This window comes from Lepus europaeus, chromosome 5 (genome assembly GCF_033115175.1).
Source record: "Lepus europaeus isolate LE1 chromosome 5, mLepTim1.pri, whole genome shotgun sequence".
Lineage (NCBI taxonomy): Eukaryota > Metazoa > Chordata > Mammalia > Lagomorpha > Leporidae > Lepus > Lepus europaeus.
In genome coordinates, this window is record NC_084831.1 from 86387399 (window position 1) to 86408501 (window position 21103).

The 21103-nt window shown below is 40.4% G+C and overlaps 1 protein-coding gene across 4 annotated transcripts in view; it reads right to left on the minus strand.

The window, feature by feature from the left end:
* Nucleotides 1–21103, minus strand: part of EVI5 (ecotropic viral integration site 5) — a 232658-nt gene that overhangs the window by 143602 nt on the left and 67953 nt on the right. For all 4 annotated transcript variants that reach the window (XM_062191739.1, XM_062191738.1, XM_062191740.1 and 1 more), the window contains exons 3-7: nt 9157–9346; nt 8314–8538; nt 6986–7060; nt 922–1047; nt 226–369 (exon numbers count right to left, since the gene is read on the minus strand). In XM_062191739.1, the coding sequence (XP_062047723.1) occupies nt 226–369; nt 922–1047; nt 6986–7060; nt 8314–8538; nt 9157–9346 (760 nt within the window). The remainder of the gene's footprint in view (nt 1–225; nt 370–921; nt 1048–6985; nt 7061–8313; nt 8539–9156; nt 9347–21103) is intronic.

Here is a 21103-nt window from a genome sequence, read left to right on the forward strand (position 1 = left end):
TCTTCATCTGAATCCTATTTACTTACATACTCTGTGTCCATAGACAAACTACTTGTCCTTCCTGTAAGTCTCAGCTTCCATATCTGTCATCGAACAAATGACAGCATCTACCTGACTGGGGTGGTACAAGGTTTCAATGAGACGGTCGATGCAAGCAGTTTAGCATGGCACATGGGGGTCTCCTTTATTGTTCGCCTCACCGTCCTGCTCTGTTCATTAGCTTACCTCAGACATAAAGATATCAAATATCCTTGTTGCAATTGGTAGTGGAAAAGTGGTAAGAAAGATAGTCAGAAACCAGGATGATGCATACATTGAGGTATGAAAACTCTGAGACTGAAAATGTACGAAGAGCTCGGGAAGATGCTCCTAGAAAGGAGAGACAATGAGTTAAAACATATAGAACTGAGTACTTTATTTCAAATCACTGTATTTGCACTAGGCTAGGCTATTCAAAACACATGGACAAAATCAAGCACCATATGGAAAAGCTACACAGAAAAGCTAAGAGGTAGTAACTACTACCTGGGAAGAAACAATGAAATGACATCAGTGTCACAGTATCGTGAGTATCCTGTAAGAGAACTCAGACTGTATTTCTAATAATACTACATAATGCTACAAAACAAAGAAACTCACATATTTAGGTTACGGGTTTATAGTACCTTTGGAACAAATGCTTAAGGTCTGAATGTAAAAAGCTGCAGTCAAGCTGCAGACTGATCTACCTGTAGATAGAGCACATTTGGAAGCAGGTCTACTTTTATGTTAACTAACCCACAAATGATCATATAATTAAAACACTGACTTTTTTTTTCAACTGTTGTAAGGTTTTAACACCACATTTGCTTAGTTTTCACTCAGACTAAGAGGACAAAAAATAGATATGCAATATGCCTGTTTGCTAAACTTTACTTTTACCTGTATCATGCATTCAAACTGGTACATACAAAGGCCCAATTCTGCCATACTTGGTTTAAAAAGTTCGCGAAGTCTATAGTCTTGCATTAATTTAACAAATACACAGAAAGCTTCTTCTTCTGGCATCTACATTAGGAGAATAAAAGTAACACAGGTTAATGTTCTGTGATATACAAATAAGCCAAATTATATTTAAATCAAGTACTCATCCAACCATATATACCACTTGGAGTGGCCATGTGATGCAATGTTAAGAGCAATGGACTAACAATCAGAAGATTCCAGTCTCCCATTCTATGAGCAAAGATGAAAAGTTAGACCAACCCTACACCTCTCTGCCTCAACATACTGCCTCAACATACCTAACTCAAGTTATCCAACCAACACACACTCATGTTGAGCTAGATTTTTTTTTTTTCCTCCCTCTCTGGGTATACACTAGTGAATAAAATAAACATGACCTTCATTCTAAAGGAGCTTGAACTTTCTAGTAGGGGAACACAGACGATAAGTGGAACAAATCAGATAACTGATAAGTCAGATAGTGATGAGTGTTATGGAAAAAAAGTTGGGTAACAGGAAATGCTGAGACGATACACTGACATTTATGTAGGTCAGGGATGGTCCCTAGATTAGGTAACAATTCAGCAAAATCTTGAAGGACAGGATTTTCTCTGTGAGGAAAGAACATTCCCAGAGGACAGAACAGTCACAGGCTCCTAAGATGGAATCACACCTGGCACACGCAAGGAACAGCAAATAGGGGATTGCTAATCAGAAGTGACGTTATGAAGGGAGGGGAGGTTACAGAGGACAAATGACAGGGAAGCAGGATGCCTCGGGCTGATTTTACCTCAGTGATAGGAAACTTTTTTGAGAATTCGAGCAGAAGAGATGTCCATGATATGGGTAAACATTAAAAGAATTTCTGAGTTTTCAAATTATTTGTAATTGGGGTTTCAATGTACCAGTGATATATTTTATGTATAAATCACTAGGAAGATATATCAAATAAGACAATGAGTGTGAAATCTTTATAAAGAGCTACAAAGACATTCAGATTATTTAGGCAAATAACATTATCCAAACTGGTAAGTTAGTTTTCCCAAAATAATAAAATTTGGTAGTTCTCATTCATTAACAATAACCCAGTATGTTTAAAAAGAGAACATCCCAAAGGATGTCTAGGCCTTCCTCTTACTAAAGACTGTTGCAGGTAACAGTACATGCTTCCTGACCTTGACACTATTGGAGAAACCTGCACTTCCCTCTTCCCAGTACACACAGCCACATTCTGCCTTGCAGACCATCCCTTTTCATCCTATCAAGCCCTACAGCCCCATTTAGTTATTTCAATCACCACAAGAAGCCTAATATCCCAGAACTCTGAGCCCTATAATGTTCCATTGTTCCCCTAATCTGGCCCTATTTACAGTCTTCACCTGTATTTTAATGTCTTTTCCAAATGTTCCGGTGTTTCTTTAGCTGAAATCTGGCTCTCCCCTAAGGTGGCTGTTTTCTCTCCCATAGCGCTGAAAGGGCCAGGGCTTAGCGAGGTATATGTCCCTCCTTGAAACTCTTAGCTACTTCCACAGCTTAACTTCCCCTTCTGTCTGAAACACATGCCAGCAGATACTACCCATTTACTCCTCATTTTTGTAGCTTCCATAAACACTCAAGTCGCTCTCTGGCATGGAAAATATCTCTCATTTCTTTTCCTCTAAGTGCCTGGTAGGCAGTTACTAGCTCAGGCTCTAGAGCCACATCAAAAGCTGAAATCCCAGTTTTTCCACTTAATAAATATGTGACCTTGGACAAATTATTTAACATCTCTGTTGCTCACCTTCATCACCTATCCCCAGTGGGTAAAACAACAGTATCTATTCCACAGGGCGGCAATGAAGTAGTCACAATTATCTAAACCTATCAGGCCTGAAATTCACTTATACCTTGCCAGGCCAACACAATGTTTTCTGTTTCAACACTTCCATGCTCACTTTGCTGCTTGTCCTGTTATATTTATTCACTAGTTTAAATCCACAATTACTTTGGTTTTTCTCTCCAATTCTAACTGGCAAAACTCCACCCTTGGATAAATCCAATCCTACATCTATATTTAGGCAGCTGGAGAAAAATAAAAATAAAACACTAACCATGCTGGCTGGTCTCATTCTGAATTCAGGGCTACTCATCTCAGTGGATCTGCAATGCTGCCCAGTCTACTTTATTTCCCTAATTCAGTCACTCTATATGCTCCACATGTAGGACCTTTGTCCTTAATGAGTTGTACTATGAGAATTAACAGCAAAACTTGTTTTCAAACAGTACTTTATACTTGGTGTGTCTGTGTGGGTGCAAACTGCTGAAATCTTTACTTAGTATAGAGTTGATCTTCTGTATATAAAGATAATTAAAAATGAATCTTAATGAAGAATGGGATGGAAGAGGGAGTAGGAGATGGGATGGTTTGCAGGTAGGAGGGTGGTTACGGGGGGGAAAACCACTATAATCCAAAAAATTGTACTTTCAAAATTTATATTTATTAAATAAAAATTTTCTAAAAAAATAAAAGTCTAAAAAAAGATAATTAAAAATGAATCTTAATGAAGAATGGGATGGGAGAATGAGTAGGAGGTGGGACAGTTTGGGGGTAGGAGGGCGGGTATGGGGGGATAACTGCTATATTCCAAAAGTTACACCTATGAAATTTATATTAAATATATTATATATATTTATATATATGTTATATATATAAATATATATAGTATATAATATATATTATATATAATATATTAAATAAAAGCTTTCAAAAAGTAATTTTGGCTTTTATTGGAGCTATGGGAAGGCAATAGAGTACTTTGAGCAGTGGAGTGAAATGATCCATCATTGTCTCTACCAAGGGCCATTTGGATACTTTTAACATTATTCCTGGGCCATTTAAAATTAAAAATGAGCCTGCAGGGGACTGGCGCTGTGGCTTAGTAGCCTAAGCCTCAGCCTGTGGGAGCCGGTATCCCACAGGGGTGCAAGTTCTTATCCGGGCTGCTCTTCTTCTGATCCAGCTCCCTGTTTCTAGCCTGGGAAAGCAGTGGAAAATGGACCAGGTGCTTGGGCCCTTGAATCCATGTGGGAGACCCAGAGAAAGCTCCTGGCTCCTGGCTTCAGATCAGTCCAGCCTCAGCCGTTGCACCATTTGAGGAGTGAACCAATGGATGGAAGACCTTTCTCTCTTGTCTCTCTCTCTCTCTCTCCCTAACTTTGCCTCTCAAATAAATAAGCAAAATCTTTTTTTTAAGTTATCTTTTCTAGGTGTATAAAAGATTCATGTCCCTCTTCCCTTTGCAATAGCATTGATATGAGAACTGGAGGAGATTTTTTCCTAAATGGTGATATTTTAAAAAATAAGTTGAGGGATTGGATAAAAGGACAAAAGGAAATAGAAAAAATATCACTAGGTCCTTCTCAAAAAGACAGGAATAATGGTGACAAAATGAAAAAGTGTCATATCAAGAGTGATACACGTAGGGGGCCGCTCCATGGTGCAGTAGGTTAATCCTCCGCCAGCATCCCATAAGGAAGTGCAGTGCCAGCATCCCATAAGGAAGCCAGTTCTAGTCCTGGATGCTCCTCTTCCAATCCAGCTCTCTGCTGTGGCCTGAAAAAGCAGTAGAAGATGGTCCAAGTCCTTGGGCCCCTGCACCCGCATGGGAGACCAGGAAGAAGCACCTGGCTTCTGGCTTCAGACTGGCACCACTCCAGCTGTTGTGGCCATTTGGGGAGTGAACTAACAGAAAGAAGACCTCTCTCACTGTCTATAACTCTACCTCTCAAATAAATAAATCTTAAAAAAAAAAAACATTGATACATATAAATATGCATATCACAGTTGTTTTATAATCATTTCTATTATAAAAAAAATTCAAGACACTTGTGTCAGAGAGCAGCATGCAGCTACACATGTCCTCTGTGACACTGAGCTGATAAGAATCCATGCCAAGCTTCTACATACCTCATGTCACCCTTGAAATGAATCTGAAAGTAAACTGTATTTATCTAAGGAGAGCTCAAAGAGAGAAAAAACAATCTAGCCTAAGTTCACAGAGCCAGTGCAGAACCGAGATAGAAAATGCAGTCAGCATGACTCAAATGTTTAATGGGAACAATATACCTAATTTTATAGGGAAGTTAAAATACACAAAACACACACACACATAGAGCTTTTAACCATGTTAACAAAACATTTACTAACTCAAAATTTTATTAGACTCTGAGTTAACATTTCTAAGCCAAAGTTGTGGGAGACATCACGGCATTGGGTATAAAAGAATAAAGTTTAGAAACAAAGTGAGGAGCTTAGTGAGAATCTGGTTCCCTCACATTTTCTACCTTATAGCATTAACATTCACAAGTTAGTTTTATATTATATTATTTATAACCTAAGTTCACTTACAAATGGAAAAATACCCTGCAGAAACCACTGAAAACAGCTTTTATAGCACGGAGTAAAAATTGGTCATTTTTATCATAAACAAGCCATATCTGACATCAGGTTTATGCTATTCACAAATGCGATGTAAATATTCTTGACAGCTACAGAGTTTTGAAATTCAGGCAGAACAGCAGGGAAACTAAAGTAAAGCAATCAGGAAACATGAGTTTCTGATGCCTACTCTGCTTTTATCCACCAAAATATGTGATCTTGAGCAAGTCACTGAATTTCTATTGTGTATCTCCTGGGTGCTAAACACCATGCCAGACTCCTACAAAGCTCATGTGACTCTCGAAATGAGTCTGAAAGTAAATCAAACCATCTTAGGAGACCTCAAAGAGAGGTTCAACAATCTAGCCTAAGTTCACAGAGCTAGTGCACAACCGAGATATAAAACCCAGTCTGTATGACTCAAATCAACTTGTCCCCAAGGTTCCTTTCAGGACACAAATTCTGACACTGGATTAAGAGTAAAATGGACTTTTAAAAAAGTTTGAATGAGACTAAAGAGATAATATTGCATATTATTTCCCTTCAAAGCTGTAACTCTCTTCCCCCTGAATTCTGAAACCTACTCAAAAATAAATCCCTGGGCAGAAAAAGTAGCTTGAGAGACACTATTTAAAAGCATACAGCAAGATATGTGTAACAAATAAAATGGCAAATCAAATTCCTGTGCTTTTTTAAATGTTACAGAACAAAAATAAGATTTACATACTAATACTTTTATCATGGCCTGCTGGGCTGGGAAAAGATTAGTTCTAATTAAATGTTGACTAGTAAGTTAAGTTTTAAAAGTAGATATAGCCTTTAGCAGAATATTATGGTACAAATGTATATACCAAGAAGTTCGAATTTCTTTTGGTAGTAATGAAGTAACACCTTGACAGTAGGGACTCCATTTTGGAGCACTTGAGACTGCATTCTGGGAAGGTGCCCCCCCACACCGTGAGACTCTGGTCTGAAACTATGATCTAAAACAGTTGAACAATAGCAGTCCACTACATCACACTTGGCAGAACACAGAAACCCCCTAGCATGATCACTCAAGCTTGGAAGTGGATAGGCTACACCTGGATTAATGTCAATTATAATTGGAATTGTTAAGATTGTAACTGGTATTGTCAAGATTATAATTTATACTAGTTTCACATAAGTTTTAGGTCAGCTTGACCCCGGTAACCATGTATTCTCCCCTGTTCCTAGCAACCATGAATTCCCCTCCCGATTTTGCGGTTTTTGCCTTTATAAACCCTGTTGCTTTGGGCTGCAGTTTCAAGAGTTCTTTAGGGCATGAGCCCACTCTCCACCGCCGGCAATAAAGGACCATCAAATTTTATCAATGTGTGGAGCTCCTCTGTTTGCACTCGCTCAGGTACAACAGCAAGATAATATTTTATATTATTTTAACACTTTTAATCTCTTGAAGTGCAAACTAAATATCAGGATTCAAACTATGTCTATAGAAAAATGCTCAAGTATAAGTAAACATTTATACTTAAAAAAAAAAATAACTTTTAAATTCCCCAATGCAGCTTTGAAAAAGAACTTAATTGGACATTTAACTTGACTTACCTGCATAAGCAACAATCCAACTATAAAAGCACTTCCTTGACAGTAACCAACTTCACGATCCACTAAAGAATATGCCTAAAATGTGAAAAAATACTGTTCATAATACTTCAGCATGATATATTAGACTTCCTTCTTCAAAAAACCTAAAATTGTTGAGGCAGGTAAATTAAAAGATCATTTGTCTTTTAGAAAAGCTCTTCTTTGCTTATTTAGGTATTTTCCTATAAATACCCTAAAAGCAACTGTTTTATTACACAAAATCTTCTTTTGATAATTTCTGAATTAGAAATAAGCAGCTCCTTGGGGCCAGCACTGTGGTGTAGCAGGTAAAAGCTGCTGCCTGCAGATCCAGCATCCCTGTGGGCGCCAATTCGAGACCCAGCTGCTCCACTTCCAATCCAGCTCTCTGCTGTGGCCTGGGAAAGCAGTGGAAGATGGCCCAAGGCCTTGGGCCCCTGCACCTGCATGGGAGACCCGGAAGAGGCTCCAGGCTTCTGGCTTTGGATAGGTGCAGCTCCGGCCATTGTGGCCAACTGGGGAGTGAATCAGCAGATGGAAGACCTCTCTCCCTCTGCCTCTCTTTCTCTCTCTGTGTAACTCTGATTTTCAAATAAATAAATAAATCTTTAAGAAAAAGGAAGGAAAGAAGGAAGGAAGGGAGGGAGGGAGGGAGGGAGGGAGGGAGGAAGGAAGGAAGAAATTAGCAGCTCCTGAGGACAAAAAAGGGGGAAAAAAAAACATCAAGGAATCTATATTCACAAAGGTAATGGAGCTTTAAAATCAAGTCATCTGTGTATCTGATAAAGACAAAATTAGGTTAAGGTAAACCACTGGAAAAACTGAAATGGTTTAAAAAGAAATTGGTATTTCATAAAGTTAGCTAGAAGAGAAAGAAATTATGAAAAGGGACAAGGCAATACTAAAGAAAAAAATTACATTATACCTTTTAAAGGCTGGGACTCTTAATGCAAGCAGGAAAACTGCTGGCCAAATGCATGCAGCCATGACAGGAGAACCCACAGCCTAGAAGGGAGGCTCTCAGAAGCTGAATCATCCATCTCCATCAAGGATCTCCCTACGCACATGACCACATACGTTCTTTCATTTCCAACAGCTAATGCTGAATAATGTGATAAATTTTCTAATAAGTTCTCCAAACTGGACAGTAACACAGCATCAGAATTAACACAGAAATTATGCTAAAATCAATTTTATTGGCAAAGTAACTAATTACTGTGGTGGGATTTCATGTATCACCATGGGAAGTGTATAATTTCAGTCTTATAAGAATTCATTTCATTTTTTAAAAATGAATGAACAGAACTTACCTTCATTACATTAAATAAAACCTCCTGCCCAAGGCTATCTTTTTCCTTAAAAAAATTGTGTTCAGGATATGTTCTAGCAATATCCCTTCGGATCAATTTTTCACAAGGTGAGGTCATTTTCAGGAGTTCTGAATACTGATCCTTAATCGGCATACTTTGTGCACTGCATAAAAGTTGCCAAACTATTGCTCTAAAGTGGTGGGGTATTCCTTTACGAACAAGTTCCTAAAAGTAAAAAATAAAATAAAATTTTTAAAATGAATTATTTAAGTTTCTTACCTTGCAAGCCAAAGACAACTTCCTGGGGGGCTGGAGTGGAAAGTGAGGCTATCCAATTTATGACTCACAAAACTAGTTTAATACTATTTATATCTAAGACTAGGCACTCGTTTAAGCCAGGCTAAGATCTGGGTGTATATTGAGTGTATTTTATGTACATGTGTCGCAGGGGTGGGGTGGGGAGTGCAATGCAATGGGTAAATTCTGGTCATTTCAGAGTGTGCCTCTGAAGGTATCAGGGGCTTGAAAACCTGTGGAGCTGTGGTTAATGGCACAGGACACTTCAAAAGGGCTTACTAAAGGCAAAAAAGAAAAATATTGATATAAGATGTAGACAATTTATTAATTTTCAGCTAAATATTTCTATATTTTCAGAAGCTCTATAACAAATGATAAGTAGAAATCAAAATCCCTGAGCACAAATAAAATATATAAAGCAGATATCCTTACTATATATCATGGAAATTACTAGAATCTGTTGGCTTTTTTCCCTTAATGCTCTATTAATCTATGCCTGATGCCATTTGAGAAAAGAGGAAAAACTTCAACAGAGAACATGCATACCTTAACTTGCTTTTCCTTCTTTTTGCGCACATCTTCCCATTCATTAACAATTCTTCCCCAAAGAATCCAGGAGTCTTCCTCGAGGTGGCTGAGGTTGCTAGAGGCTGATGAACTTGACACAAGAGAGGAGCCACTGTTTCTTCTTGACCCATTTACAGATCTTAAAGACTTACTGTCCGTCTCTAACAATCTAAAATATAATTAAAAAGTTCAAGGTCTCACTTCAGTTATGCTAGAAGTAGCGATGACATTTAGAGCTTTAGTACCACAATTTTTTATTTATTTTATTTTTATTTATTTTTTTATTTTTTTACTTTTTGACAGGCAGAGTGGACAGTGAGAGAGAGAGACAGAGAGAAAGGTCTTCCTTTTGCCGTTGGTTCACCCTCCAATGGCTTCCGCGGCTGGCGCGCTGCGGCCGGCGCACCGCGCTGTTCTGAAAGCAGGAGCCAGTTGCTTATCCTGGTCTCCCATGGGGTACAGGACCCAACCACTTGGGCCATCCTCCACTACACTCCCTGGCCACAGCAGAGAGCTGGCCTGGAAGAAAGGCAATTGGGACAGACTCTGGCGCCCCGACTGGGACTAGAACCTGGTGTGCCGGCGCCGCTAGGCGGAGGATTAGCCTGTTGAGTCACGGCGCCGGCCTTTTATTTATTTTTAAAGCTTTTATTTAATGAATACATTTTTCATAGGTACAACTTCAGGAATATAGCGATTCTTTCTCCCATACTCGCCCTCCCACCCCAATTCCCATCCCACCTCCTACTCCCTCTCCCATCCCCTTCTTCATGATGGTTCATTTTTAGTTTAATTTTACAGAGGACCAACTCTAAAAGTACAGAGTTCAACAATTTTCACACACACACACAACATATAGAGTACAGTGTAAGAATAAGTTTTGCAGTTAATTCTCATAGTACAACTCATTCAGGACAGAGTGGGGAGTAAGTGCACAGTGACTTCTTTTGTTCCTTTAACAATTAACACTCTTATTTATGATGTCAGTGATCACCCGAGGCACTTGCCATGGGCTTCCAAGGCTATGGAAGCCTTTTGTGACCACAGAATTCATTGGTACTTGAACACGGCCATAAGCAAAGCAGAAGATCTCTCCTCCCTTCAGAGAAAAGTAGTAACATAATTTAGCCCTTGCTTTCAGTTATGGCTTTTATAACATGCATAATTTTGACCATTTTTGGCTGGCATCAATAAAATAACTGCTGTATTTTGCACCTATAATATAGCAGTTCCCATATTTCAATCAGAAAATTATGAGGATTGTCTTAGTGCTATTAGCTCTAGTAAAATTTCCCTTTGTCTCCATTAAAAATTCAAATTAGGAAATATTGGGTTAAAAAAAGGGTTTGGGCAGGCTTTAGAAAAAAGATATCACTTGAAGAGGAACAACAAATTCTGTGGAACTATTAATTCTGTCATATTTACAAAGGGGCTTAAAAAGTAATGCAGACACAGAAGTTAACCAAATCTCTTTTCTTTTCCCACTTCTTTCACACATGCATAACATAACTAATCTTCACAAATAAAGTGTTTTGTTTGGCCTATGTAGTTTTTGGGTTAAAAAAAAAAAACAATGATATTGGCTGGCGCCACAGCTCACTTGACTAATCCTCCGCCTGCGGCACCAGCACCCCGGTTGCGGCGCCGGATTCTGTCCCGGTTGCTCCTCTTCCAGTCCAGCTCTCTGCTGTGGCCTGGGAAGGCAGTGGAGGATGGCCCAGGTCCTTGGGCCCTGCACCCGCATGGGAGACCAGGAGGAAGCACCTGGCTCCTGGCTTTGGATCGGCGCAGCGCGCTGGCCGTAGCAGCCATTTATGGGGTGAACCAACGGAAAAAGGAAGACCTTTCTGTCTCTCTCTCTCACTGTCTAACTCTGCCTGTAAAAAAAAAAAAAAAAAAAAAAAAAAAAAGCACTGTTACTGATAAAACTGGAAGATTTCATGCATTTGTTAACTCCAGATTCTGTTGAAAAATAAAAAGGGCAAAAACAAGGCCCATGTTACTGTACAGAAAAACAAAGGATGGCTGAGTAGAAGTGTCTTCTTTTAGATGAGGGTGGACTTTAACACCCCCCCCCCACCCCGGTCTCTACAGTCTCTGCTGCATCCCCACAGCTCGCCCATCTACAGCTGCTGTTTATGACTGGGCTTGTTTTGTTATCCTGGGACCTCTTCACTCCCAGGTCTTGAGCTTGCAATCCTGTTTCAGGCCTCTTCCTTATCTGCAAAGATAACTGCGAAGATTCATTCCATGACTCATAACAGCATTTAACTCCTTTCTTCTATATGCACAGGCTACAAAGGAAGGTTGGGAAATGTGGCTCTATCACTACAAAGATACAGATTATGTGTCATTCAAATAATAAGTGTCCCTAAGTGTCTATATGTGTATTTAACATGGCTACTACTCATTTCCAGTAACTTCTTCAGAAATAGTCACCTGCTTAGAGTACAATAAATACTCCCAATAATATTTTATTAGATTTAAAATCTGAGAAAGAAGAGAAATATATGAACCACATACAATTTAACAAATTAGAGAACTACCCTTTTGGGGAGTCAAATTTATAATTTACTCATCTTTATCTCCCTTAGGACATTCAGCTCAGTGTAAAGTATATTAAATATTTACGAATTGAAATAAAATCTTAATTCCATATTTAAGAAAAAACTACCAAATTCCAGATAGGTCATACTGAATAACATTCAACAAATGCAAACAAACAGAATTCAATAAATGCTAGAAAAGTTTTAGACTTTTAGACTGAGAAAAAAATATTTCCAATGCATGTATCTGATGAAAAGCTGGTATCCAAAATACATGAACTCTTTTTTTTTTTTTAATTTTTAATTTTTTTTTTTTTTGACAGGCAGAGTGGACAGTGAGAGAGAGACAGAGAGAAAGGGCTTCCTTTTTGCCGTTGGTTCACCCTCCAATGGCCACCGCGGTTGGCACGCTGTGGCCGGCGCACCGCGCTGACCCAATGGCAGGAGCCAGGTGCTTATCCTGGTCTCCCATGGGGTGCAGGGCCCAAGCACTTGGGCCATCCTCCACTGCACTCCTTGGCCACAGCAGAGAGCTGGCCTGGAAGGGGGGCAACCGGGACAGAATCCGGCGCCCCGACCGGGACTAGAACCCGGTGTGCCGGCGCTGCAAGGCAGAGGATTAGCCTAGTGAGCCGCGGCGCCGGCCAATACATGAACTCTTAAAAACAATCATTAAGAAGCCAAGCACTACATTTTTTAAATGAATAACCGACTTAAAATGATCTTTCCAAAACAAGACAAATGGCAATAAGCACTTGAAAAATGTTCACCATTGTTAGTCACCAGGGAAGTGCCAGTTAAAACCACACTATGTACACATTAGAACAGCGAAAATTCTAAAGACTGACCACACCAAATGTCTGCCGGGATGGGAACAACTGCAGCTCTCATAAATCAATGCCAGAAATTGAAAATGGTACGACCACTCTGAAGAACTATTAGGCAATCCCTTACAAAGTTAAAAGGAAATGAGAGAAAACACGTATCCATAAAATGCTTACAGTTCAAAGTTCAGAGAGGTTTCATCCATAACACCCAAAACCCAGAAAACAAAACCACCCAAATATCCAGAAACTTAAATGCTAAAATTGTGGTATATTCATTCATCACAATACTACTCAGCATTAAAAAACCAAACTGCTGATGAATGTATCAACTTAGATTGAGTCTGAAAGAAGTTAAGTTCAATGAAAAAGGCCAAAAACAAGAGTATATACTATATGACTCAATTTATATGAAGTATAAACATAGCAGAAGAAAATATAGGAGAAACCAAAAGCACAAGTGATCAAAAAAAATCAGAATTCATCAAATTAACAACATTTTGTATTTCATTAGTTACCATCAAGAAAGTGAAAAGACCACCCACAGAATGGGAAAAATATTTGTGAATCACAAGGAACTCACATCTACATTTTTTTTAAAGATTTATTTATTTATTTGAAAGTCAGAGTTACACAGAGAGAGGAGAGGCAGAGAGAGAGAGGTCTTCCATCCTCTGGTTTACTCCCCAGATGGCTGCAACGGGCAGCGCTGCGCCAATCCAAAGCCAGAAGCCAGAAGCTTCTTCCGGGTCTCCCATGTGGGTGCAGAGGCCCAAGGACTTGGGCCATCTTCTACTGCTTTCCCAGGCCATAGCAGAGAGCTGGGTTGGAAGAGGAGCAGCCGGGAATAGAACCAGCGCCCATATGGGATGCTGGCGCTTCAGGCCAGGGTGTTAACCCACTGCACCACAGCACCAGCATCCCACATCTACATTTATTTATATACACATATATGTGTGTATAAATAACTCTTAGAAATGAATAAAAAAAGATAATCACATTTTAAAATGTACAAAAGGCACCAACTTTGTGGTATAGCGGATAAAGCCACTACCTGCATCCCATATGGGCACTGGTTCAAGTACTAGCTGTTCTCTTTCCAGTCCAGCTGCCTACTGGGAGAGCAGAGGAGGACAGTCCTAGTACATGGGCCTCTACACCCTCGAGACTTGGAAGAAGCTACAGGCTCTTGGCTTCCAACCAGCCCAGCTCCAACCACTGCAGCCATTTAGAGAGTGAACCAGAAGACAGAGGATCTCTCTCTCTATCCCTCCATCTCTCTCTGTAACTCTGCCTTCAAATAAATAAATAAATCATTTAAAAAAAAAATCTAAAGTAGACATTTCTCCAGAGAAGATATGCAAATGGTCAACAGAAACATGAAAATATATTTGACAGCACTAATTACCAGGAAAGTACAAATCAAAAGTACAATGAGATACAACTTCACAACCACTAGGATGGTTATATCAAAAAGACAAATAATAACAAGTGTTTGTGAGAACAAGGAGACAATGGAACTTTGTCATATACTGGTGGTGGAAATATAATATGGTGTAAAACTTTGGAAAACAAGTTCCTCAAATGGTTAAATAGAGAATTACCACTACCCGCTACTCCTAGATACATATCCAAAAGAAATGAAATGTGTAATATTGTGCAGCCATGAAAAGGAACGAAGTTCAGCTACATGCTACAACACAGATAAACTTTGCAACATTATGCTAAGTTAAAGAAACTAATCACATCGCTTCTCGGCCTTTTGGCTAAGATCAAGTGAAGAAACTAATCACAAAAAGACAAATACTGTATGATTACATATACATGAAATGTCTAGAAGACAGAAACAGATTAGTTACAGTGGGGACTAGGAGGTGAGGAGGTGTGTTGGGATGGGCAGTGCTTACTAACAGTGTTCGGCTTCTCCCTGAGGTGATGAAAAAGTTCGAAAATTAACTGCATTGACAGTTATACAATTCTGTGACTACAATACTAACAACTGTGCTGAACATTTTAAGTGGATTAGTTGTATGGTATATGAATATCTCCATAAAGCTGTTAAATAGGAATAAAAAGGTAAAACATATGACTAGCAATAAAAATCAGAAGAAAAGTTTTGAGGTGTTGGGTTTGCTATAAAGGATACAAAGTAATATTCTGGGATGGTGCACATTTTTTAAGGTGATAAGTTTCTAAGTCTAAACAGGAATGTAAATTATACACAAGTAGAGACATTTGTCAAAACAAACTGTACATTTAGAAACTATATAAGTCTATGCAAACTGCTCATCAATTTTTAAAAAAGACTTATTTTGGCGCCAGTGCTGTGGCCTGGCAGGTAAACTTGCTGCCTGCAGTGCCAGCATCCCATATGGACACTGGTTTGAGTTTCAGCTACTCCACTTCCGATCCAGCTCTCTGCTATGGCCTGGGAAAGCAGAAGAAGATGGCTCAAATTCTTGGGCCCCTGCACCCATGTGGGAAGATCCGGAAGAAGCTCCTAGCTCCTAGCTTCAGATCAGCACAGCTCTGGCCATTGCAGCCAACTGGGGAGTGAACCAGAGGATGGAAGACCTCTCCCTCTCTTTCTCTCTCTCTCTGACTCTCCTTCTATCTGTGTGTAACTCTGACTTTCAAATGAATAAATGAATAAATCCTTAAAAAAATAATAAGATGACTCAAGTGCATGGGTCCCTGTACCTACATGGGAAACCTGAAGGAAGCTCCAGGCTCCTGGCTTCAGATTGGCCCAGCACTGGCCTTGTATGTGTGCGCACGCGCTCTCTCTCTCTCTTTGTAATTCTTTCAAATAAGTAAATAAATATTTTTTAAAAAGTATTTGTTTGGAGACCAGCACTGTGGTGCAGTGAGTTAATGCCCTGGCCTGAAGCTCTGGCATCCCATATGGGCGCCAGTTTCAGTTCCGGCTGCTCCTCTTCCAACCCAGCTCTCTGCTATGGCCTGGGAAAGCAGCAGAAGATGGCCCAAGTCCTTGGGCACCTGCACCCGCGGGGGAGACCCAGAAGAGGCTCCTGGCTCCTGGCTTCAGATCGGTGCAGCTCCGGCCATTAAATTGGCAAACAAAAAAGCTGTCTGCACGTTAATGTTTATTGCAGCTCAATTCACAATAGCTAAGACCTGGAACCAACCCAAATGCCCATCAACAGTAGACTGGATAAAGAAATTATGGGACATGTACTCTAAAGAATACTATACAGCAGTCAAAAACAATGAAATCCGGTCATTTGCAACAAGATGGAAAACATCATGCTGAGTGAATTAAGCCAGTCCCAAAGAGACAAGTATTTGTTTTCCCTGATCGGTGACAACTAACTGAGCACCAAAGGGAAAACCTGTTGAAGTGAAATGGGCACTATGAGAAACAGTGACTTGATCAGCTCTTGTCCTGATTGTTGATGTACAATGTAAATCTTTATCCATTTTAGTATTTTTTTTTTTGTTCTAGTACTAGTGGTTGAACTCTGTAATTAACACACAATTATTCTTAGGTGTTTAAATTTTAACTGAAAAGTGATCCCTGTTAAATATAAGAGTGGGAAAAAGAGAGGGAGGAGATGTACAATTTGGGGCATGCTCAATCGTACTTGCCCCAAATGATGGAGTTAGAAACGGGCCAGGGGATTCCAATACAATCCCATCAAGGTGGCATGTACCAATGCCATCTCACTAGTCCAAGTGATCATCTTCAGTTCACAAATGATCACACTGATAGGTCTGAGAGTCAAAGGGATCACATAAACAAGACTAGTGTCTGCTAATACTAACTGATAGAACCAAAAAGGGAGAGAATGATCCAACATGGGAAGCAAGATACACAGCAGACTCATAGAATGGCAGATGTCCTAAATAACACTCTGGCCTCAGAATCAGCCCTTAAGGTATTTGGATCTGGCTCAAGAGCCCATGAGAGTATTGTAGACATGGAAAGCCAAGACACTCCGGGGGGAAAAAAAAAAAAAAAAAAAAGAAGACCTAACTGAAAGATCTCTGTGAGTGAGATCCCAGTGGAAAGAACGGGGCCATCAAAGAAGGAGGTACCTTTCTCTGAAAGGAGGAGAGAACTTCCACTTTGACTATGACCCCATTGGAATAAGATCAAAGTCGGCGAACCCTAAAGGCTTCCATAGCCTCAGCAATTCATGACTAGAGCCTAGGGAGATTACTGATGCCATAAACAAGAGTGTCAAATTGTTAAACCAACAGGAGTCACTGTGTAGTTACGTCTCATGTGGGATCTGTCCTTAATGTGTTGTCCAATGTGAAGTAATGCTATAACTAGTACTGAAACAGTATTTTACACTTTGTGTTTCTGTGTGGGTGCAAACTGATGAAATCTTTACTTAGTATATACTGAATCGATCTTCTGTATATAAAGAAAATTGAAAATGAAAAAAAAAAAACTTGGTTTTAAATTGGAAATTGCATAGAAAATTAATCAATTCTTAAAAAAATATCATGTAGGATCTCTGTCCTTAATGTGCTGTACATTGTGATTTAATGCTATAACTAGTACTCCAACAGTATTTTGCACTTGGTGTTGCTATGTGAGGGCAAACTGTTGAAATCTTTACTTAATATATACTAAACTGATCTTCTGTATATAAAGAGAATTAAAAATGAATCTTGATGTGAATGGAAGGGGAGAGGGAGCGGGAAAGGGGAGGGTTGCGGGTGGGAGGGAAGTTATGGGGGGGGGGAGCCATTATAATCCATAAGCTGTACTTTGGAAATTTATATTCATTAAATAAAAGTTTAAAAAATAAAAAAAATTAATTGGAAATTGCATAGAAAATTAATCAATTCTTAAAAAAATATCATGTAGGATCTCTGTCCTTAATGTGCTGTACATTGTGATTTAATGCTATAACTAGCACTCCAACAGTATTTTTCACTTGGTGTTGCTATGTGAGGGCAAACTGTTGAAATCTTTACTTAATATATACTAAACTGGTCTTCTGTATATAAAAAAAAAAAAGTATTTGTTTGGGGACCAGTGCTGTGGCGCAGCAGGTTAACGCCCTGGCCTGAAGCTCCGGCATCCCATATGGGCGCCAGTTTCAGTTCCGGCTGCTCCTCTTCCAACCCAGCTCTCTGCTATGGCCTGGGAAAGCAGAAGATGGCCCAAGTCCTTGGGCCCCTGCCCCAGCGGAGGAGACCCAGAAGAGGCTCCTGGCTCCTGGCTTTGGATCAGTGCAGCTCTGGCCATTGCAGCCATCTGGGGAGTGAACCAGAGGATGGAAGACCTCTCTCTTTCTGCCTCTCCTCTCTCTGTGTAACTTTGACTTTCAAATAAATAAATAGATATTAAAAAAAAAAGTATTTGTTTACAATATTCTGTTTAATGGCACTAGGGGAAGTGAAAATTAAGTGAGAAACTACTGCCTTTTATTATTGTAAGTCCTTAGAACTTTATAGAAACCATTACTAATACTTTTAAAAGATTACTTTTAGTATATTTTTGTAACAAAACGAAACTATAAATATTTCATTTCAGGCCTGCAGCGTGGCACAGTAGGTTAATCCTCCGCCTGCAGCGCCAGCATCCATGTGGGTGCCGGTTCTAGTCCCTGCTGTTCCTCTTCCCATCCAGCTCTCTGCTGTGGCCTGGGGAAGCAGTAGATGGCCCAGGTCCTTGGGCCCCTGCACCCACATGGGAGACCAGGAAGAAGCACCTGGCTCCTGGCTTCAGACTGGCACCACTTCGGCCGTTGCGGCCATTTGGGGAGTGAACTAGTGGAAGAAAAACCTCTCCCTCTGTCTGTAACTCTACCTCTCAAATAAATAAATAAAATCTTAATAAAAAATACTTCATTTCTATCATTTCAAATTTCTTGGTCATTCCAGCAAATTTTATGTTTCACTTATTTATTTTCATTTACTTGAAAGGCAGAGCAACAGTGAGGGAGAGGGGAAAAAAAGAGGGAAGAAGGGAAAGAAAAGAGGGAAGAAGGAGAAAATCTTCCATCTGGTTCACTCCCCAAATGCTTGCAATAGCCAAGGCTGAGCCAGGCCAAAGGCAGATCCCAGGAACTACATTCTGATGTCCCACTTGGGTGACAGGGACCCAAATAACCTCAGCTATCATCTGGTGCCTCCCAGGCCGCACATTAGCAGGAAGCTGTATCAGAAGCAGAGGCAGTACTTAATCCCAGGCACTCCAATATGGGATGTGGGTGTCCCAAGTGGGGGCTTAACCAGGACACCTATACCAGGACAGCTGCTCCCCCAGTGAATTTTAGAATGAAGAAAAACTTGAGAATTTCTATGACAAAAAAAATTCCCAAGAAAGTTAAAACATTTTAGAAGGTTAGAAGAAATACTTGAATTGATAAGATCAAGTTCTTCCCCAGTGAACTTGAACTACAAGCCACAAGCTGCATGATGGACTGCATATATGATGGTGGCCCTGTAAGGTTATAATGAGGGGGCCAGCACTGTGACATAGTGGATAAAGCCATTGCCTGTGACGCGAGCATCCTATATGGGTGCCGATTAGTGTCCCAATTGCTCCACTTCTGATCCAGCTCTCTGTTAATGGCCTGGGAAAGCAGTGGAAGATGTCCCAAATGCTTGGGCCCCTGTCACCACAAGGGAGATCAGGATGAAGCTACTGGCTCCTGGCTTCAGCTTGGCCCCAGCCCTAGCCATTGCAGCCATCTCTAGGAACCAAGCCATAGATGAAAGATATCTCTTTATCTCTTTCTCTCTCTCCCTCTCCCTCTTCTTCTCCCCCCCCATGTATATAACTCTTCTAAATACATAAATAAATCTTAAAAATATATATTATAATGGAACTGAAAAATTTATCACCCAACCAAAAACTTGGCTGTCATGATTCTGTAGTGCAATGTATGACTCACGTGTGTGATGTGATGCTGATGTAAACAAACCTACGGTGCCAGTGGTACAAAATGTAGCACACAGGGCCGGTGCTGTGGCACAGCAGGTAAAGCCACCACCTGCAGTGATGGCATCCCATATGGGTGCTGGTTTGAGACCCGGCTGCTCCACTTCTGATCCAGCTCTCTGCTATGGCCTGGAAAAGCAGTAGGAGATGGCCCAAGAGCTTGGGCCCCTGCATCCACTTTGGAGACCTGGAGGAGGCTCCTGGCTCCTGGCTTTAAATCAGAGCAGCACAGACAATTGCGGTCAGTTGGAGAATGAACCAGCAGATGGAAGACCTCTCTCTCTGCCTCTCCTCTCTCTGTGTAACTCTTTCAAATAAATAAAAAATCTTTAAAAAAATATATAGCACACACAACTATATATACACTGCATTAATACTTGCTAATGATAATACACAATGTTACTAGTTTACATATTTACTAAACTTATAAGTGTACTCCTACTTATATTTTTAAAAGTTAATTGTAGGCCGGCGCCGTGGCTCAACAGGCTAATCCTCCGCCTTGCGGCGCCGGCACACCGGGTTCTAGTCCCGGTCGGGGCACCGATCCTGTCCCGGTTGCCCCTCTTCCAGGCCAGCTGTGGCCAGGGAGTGCAGTGGAGGATGGCCCAAGTGTTTGGGCTCTGCACCCCAGGGGAGACCAGGAGAAGCACCTGGCTCCTGCCATCGGAACAGCGCGGTGCGCCGGCCGCAGCGCGCTACCGCGGCGGCCATTGGAGGGTGAACCAACGGCAAAAGGAAGACCTTTCTCTCTGTCTCTCTCTCTCACTGTCCACTCTGCCTGTCAAAAATTAAAAAAAAAAAAAAAAAAAAAAAAGTTAATTGTAAAAACATCTCAAGTAGGCTCTTCAGGAGTTGTCCAGAAAAAGGCATGGAGAGACCAGCTTCCTGCATGTTGCTGCCCTTTGGGTCAGGGAGGTGAAGACAGTGACATTGATGATTATCTCCCTCTCCCCTTTTCCCTCTTCTTCTCCCTCTCCTTCTCTGTCTCTCTGCCTTTCAAGTAAATGAAAATAAATAAGACACTGACTATGCCCTGTGTAGTGCTATGTGTGTATTTGTGTCTCATCTTTCAACTTGCATACAAAAAAGTTTTTAAAACATTCAATTTTAAATAGAAAAAAGGTCACAGAATAAGCATATAAAGAAATAAAACATTTTTTTGTGCAGATCCACAATATGCTAGGTGTAACTATAAAACAAAAAGTTTAAAATATTTTTTTAAAAGCTTATTACTCAGGGTCGGTTCTGTGGTGTAGCAGGTAAAACCGTTGCCTGCAGTGCCAGCATCCTATATAGGTGTCGGTTCGAGTACCAGCTGCTCCACTTTTGATCCAGCTCTCTGCTGTGGCCTCGGAAAACAGAAGGAGATGGCCCCTGCACCAATGTGGGAGACCTGGAAGAAGCTCCTGACTCCTGGTTTCGGATCGGCACAGCTCCAGCTGTTGTGGCCATCTGGGGAGTGAACCAGCAAAGACTTCTCTCTCTCTCTCTCTCTGCCTCTGCCTCTGCCTCTCTGGAAATCTTTCAAGTAAATAAATAAAATCTCAAAAAAAGTTTATTGACTCCTTTTGTCTCTCCTTTCCTTTTATGTTCTCTTTCTCGTTTATTTTTCTACCATCTCTTGT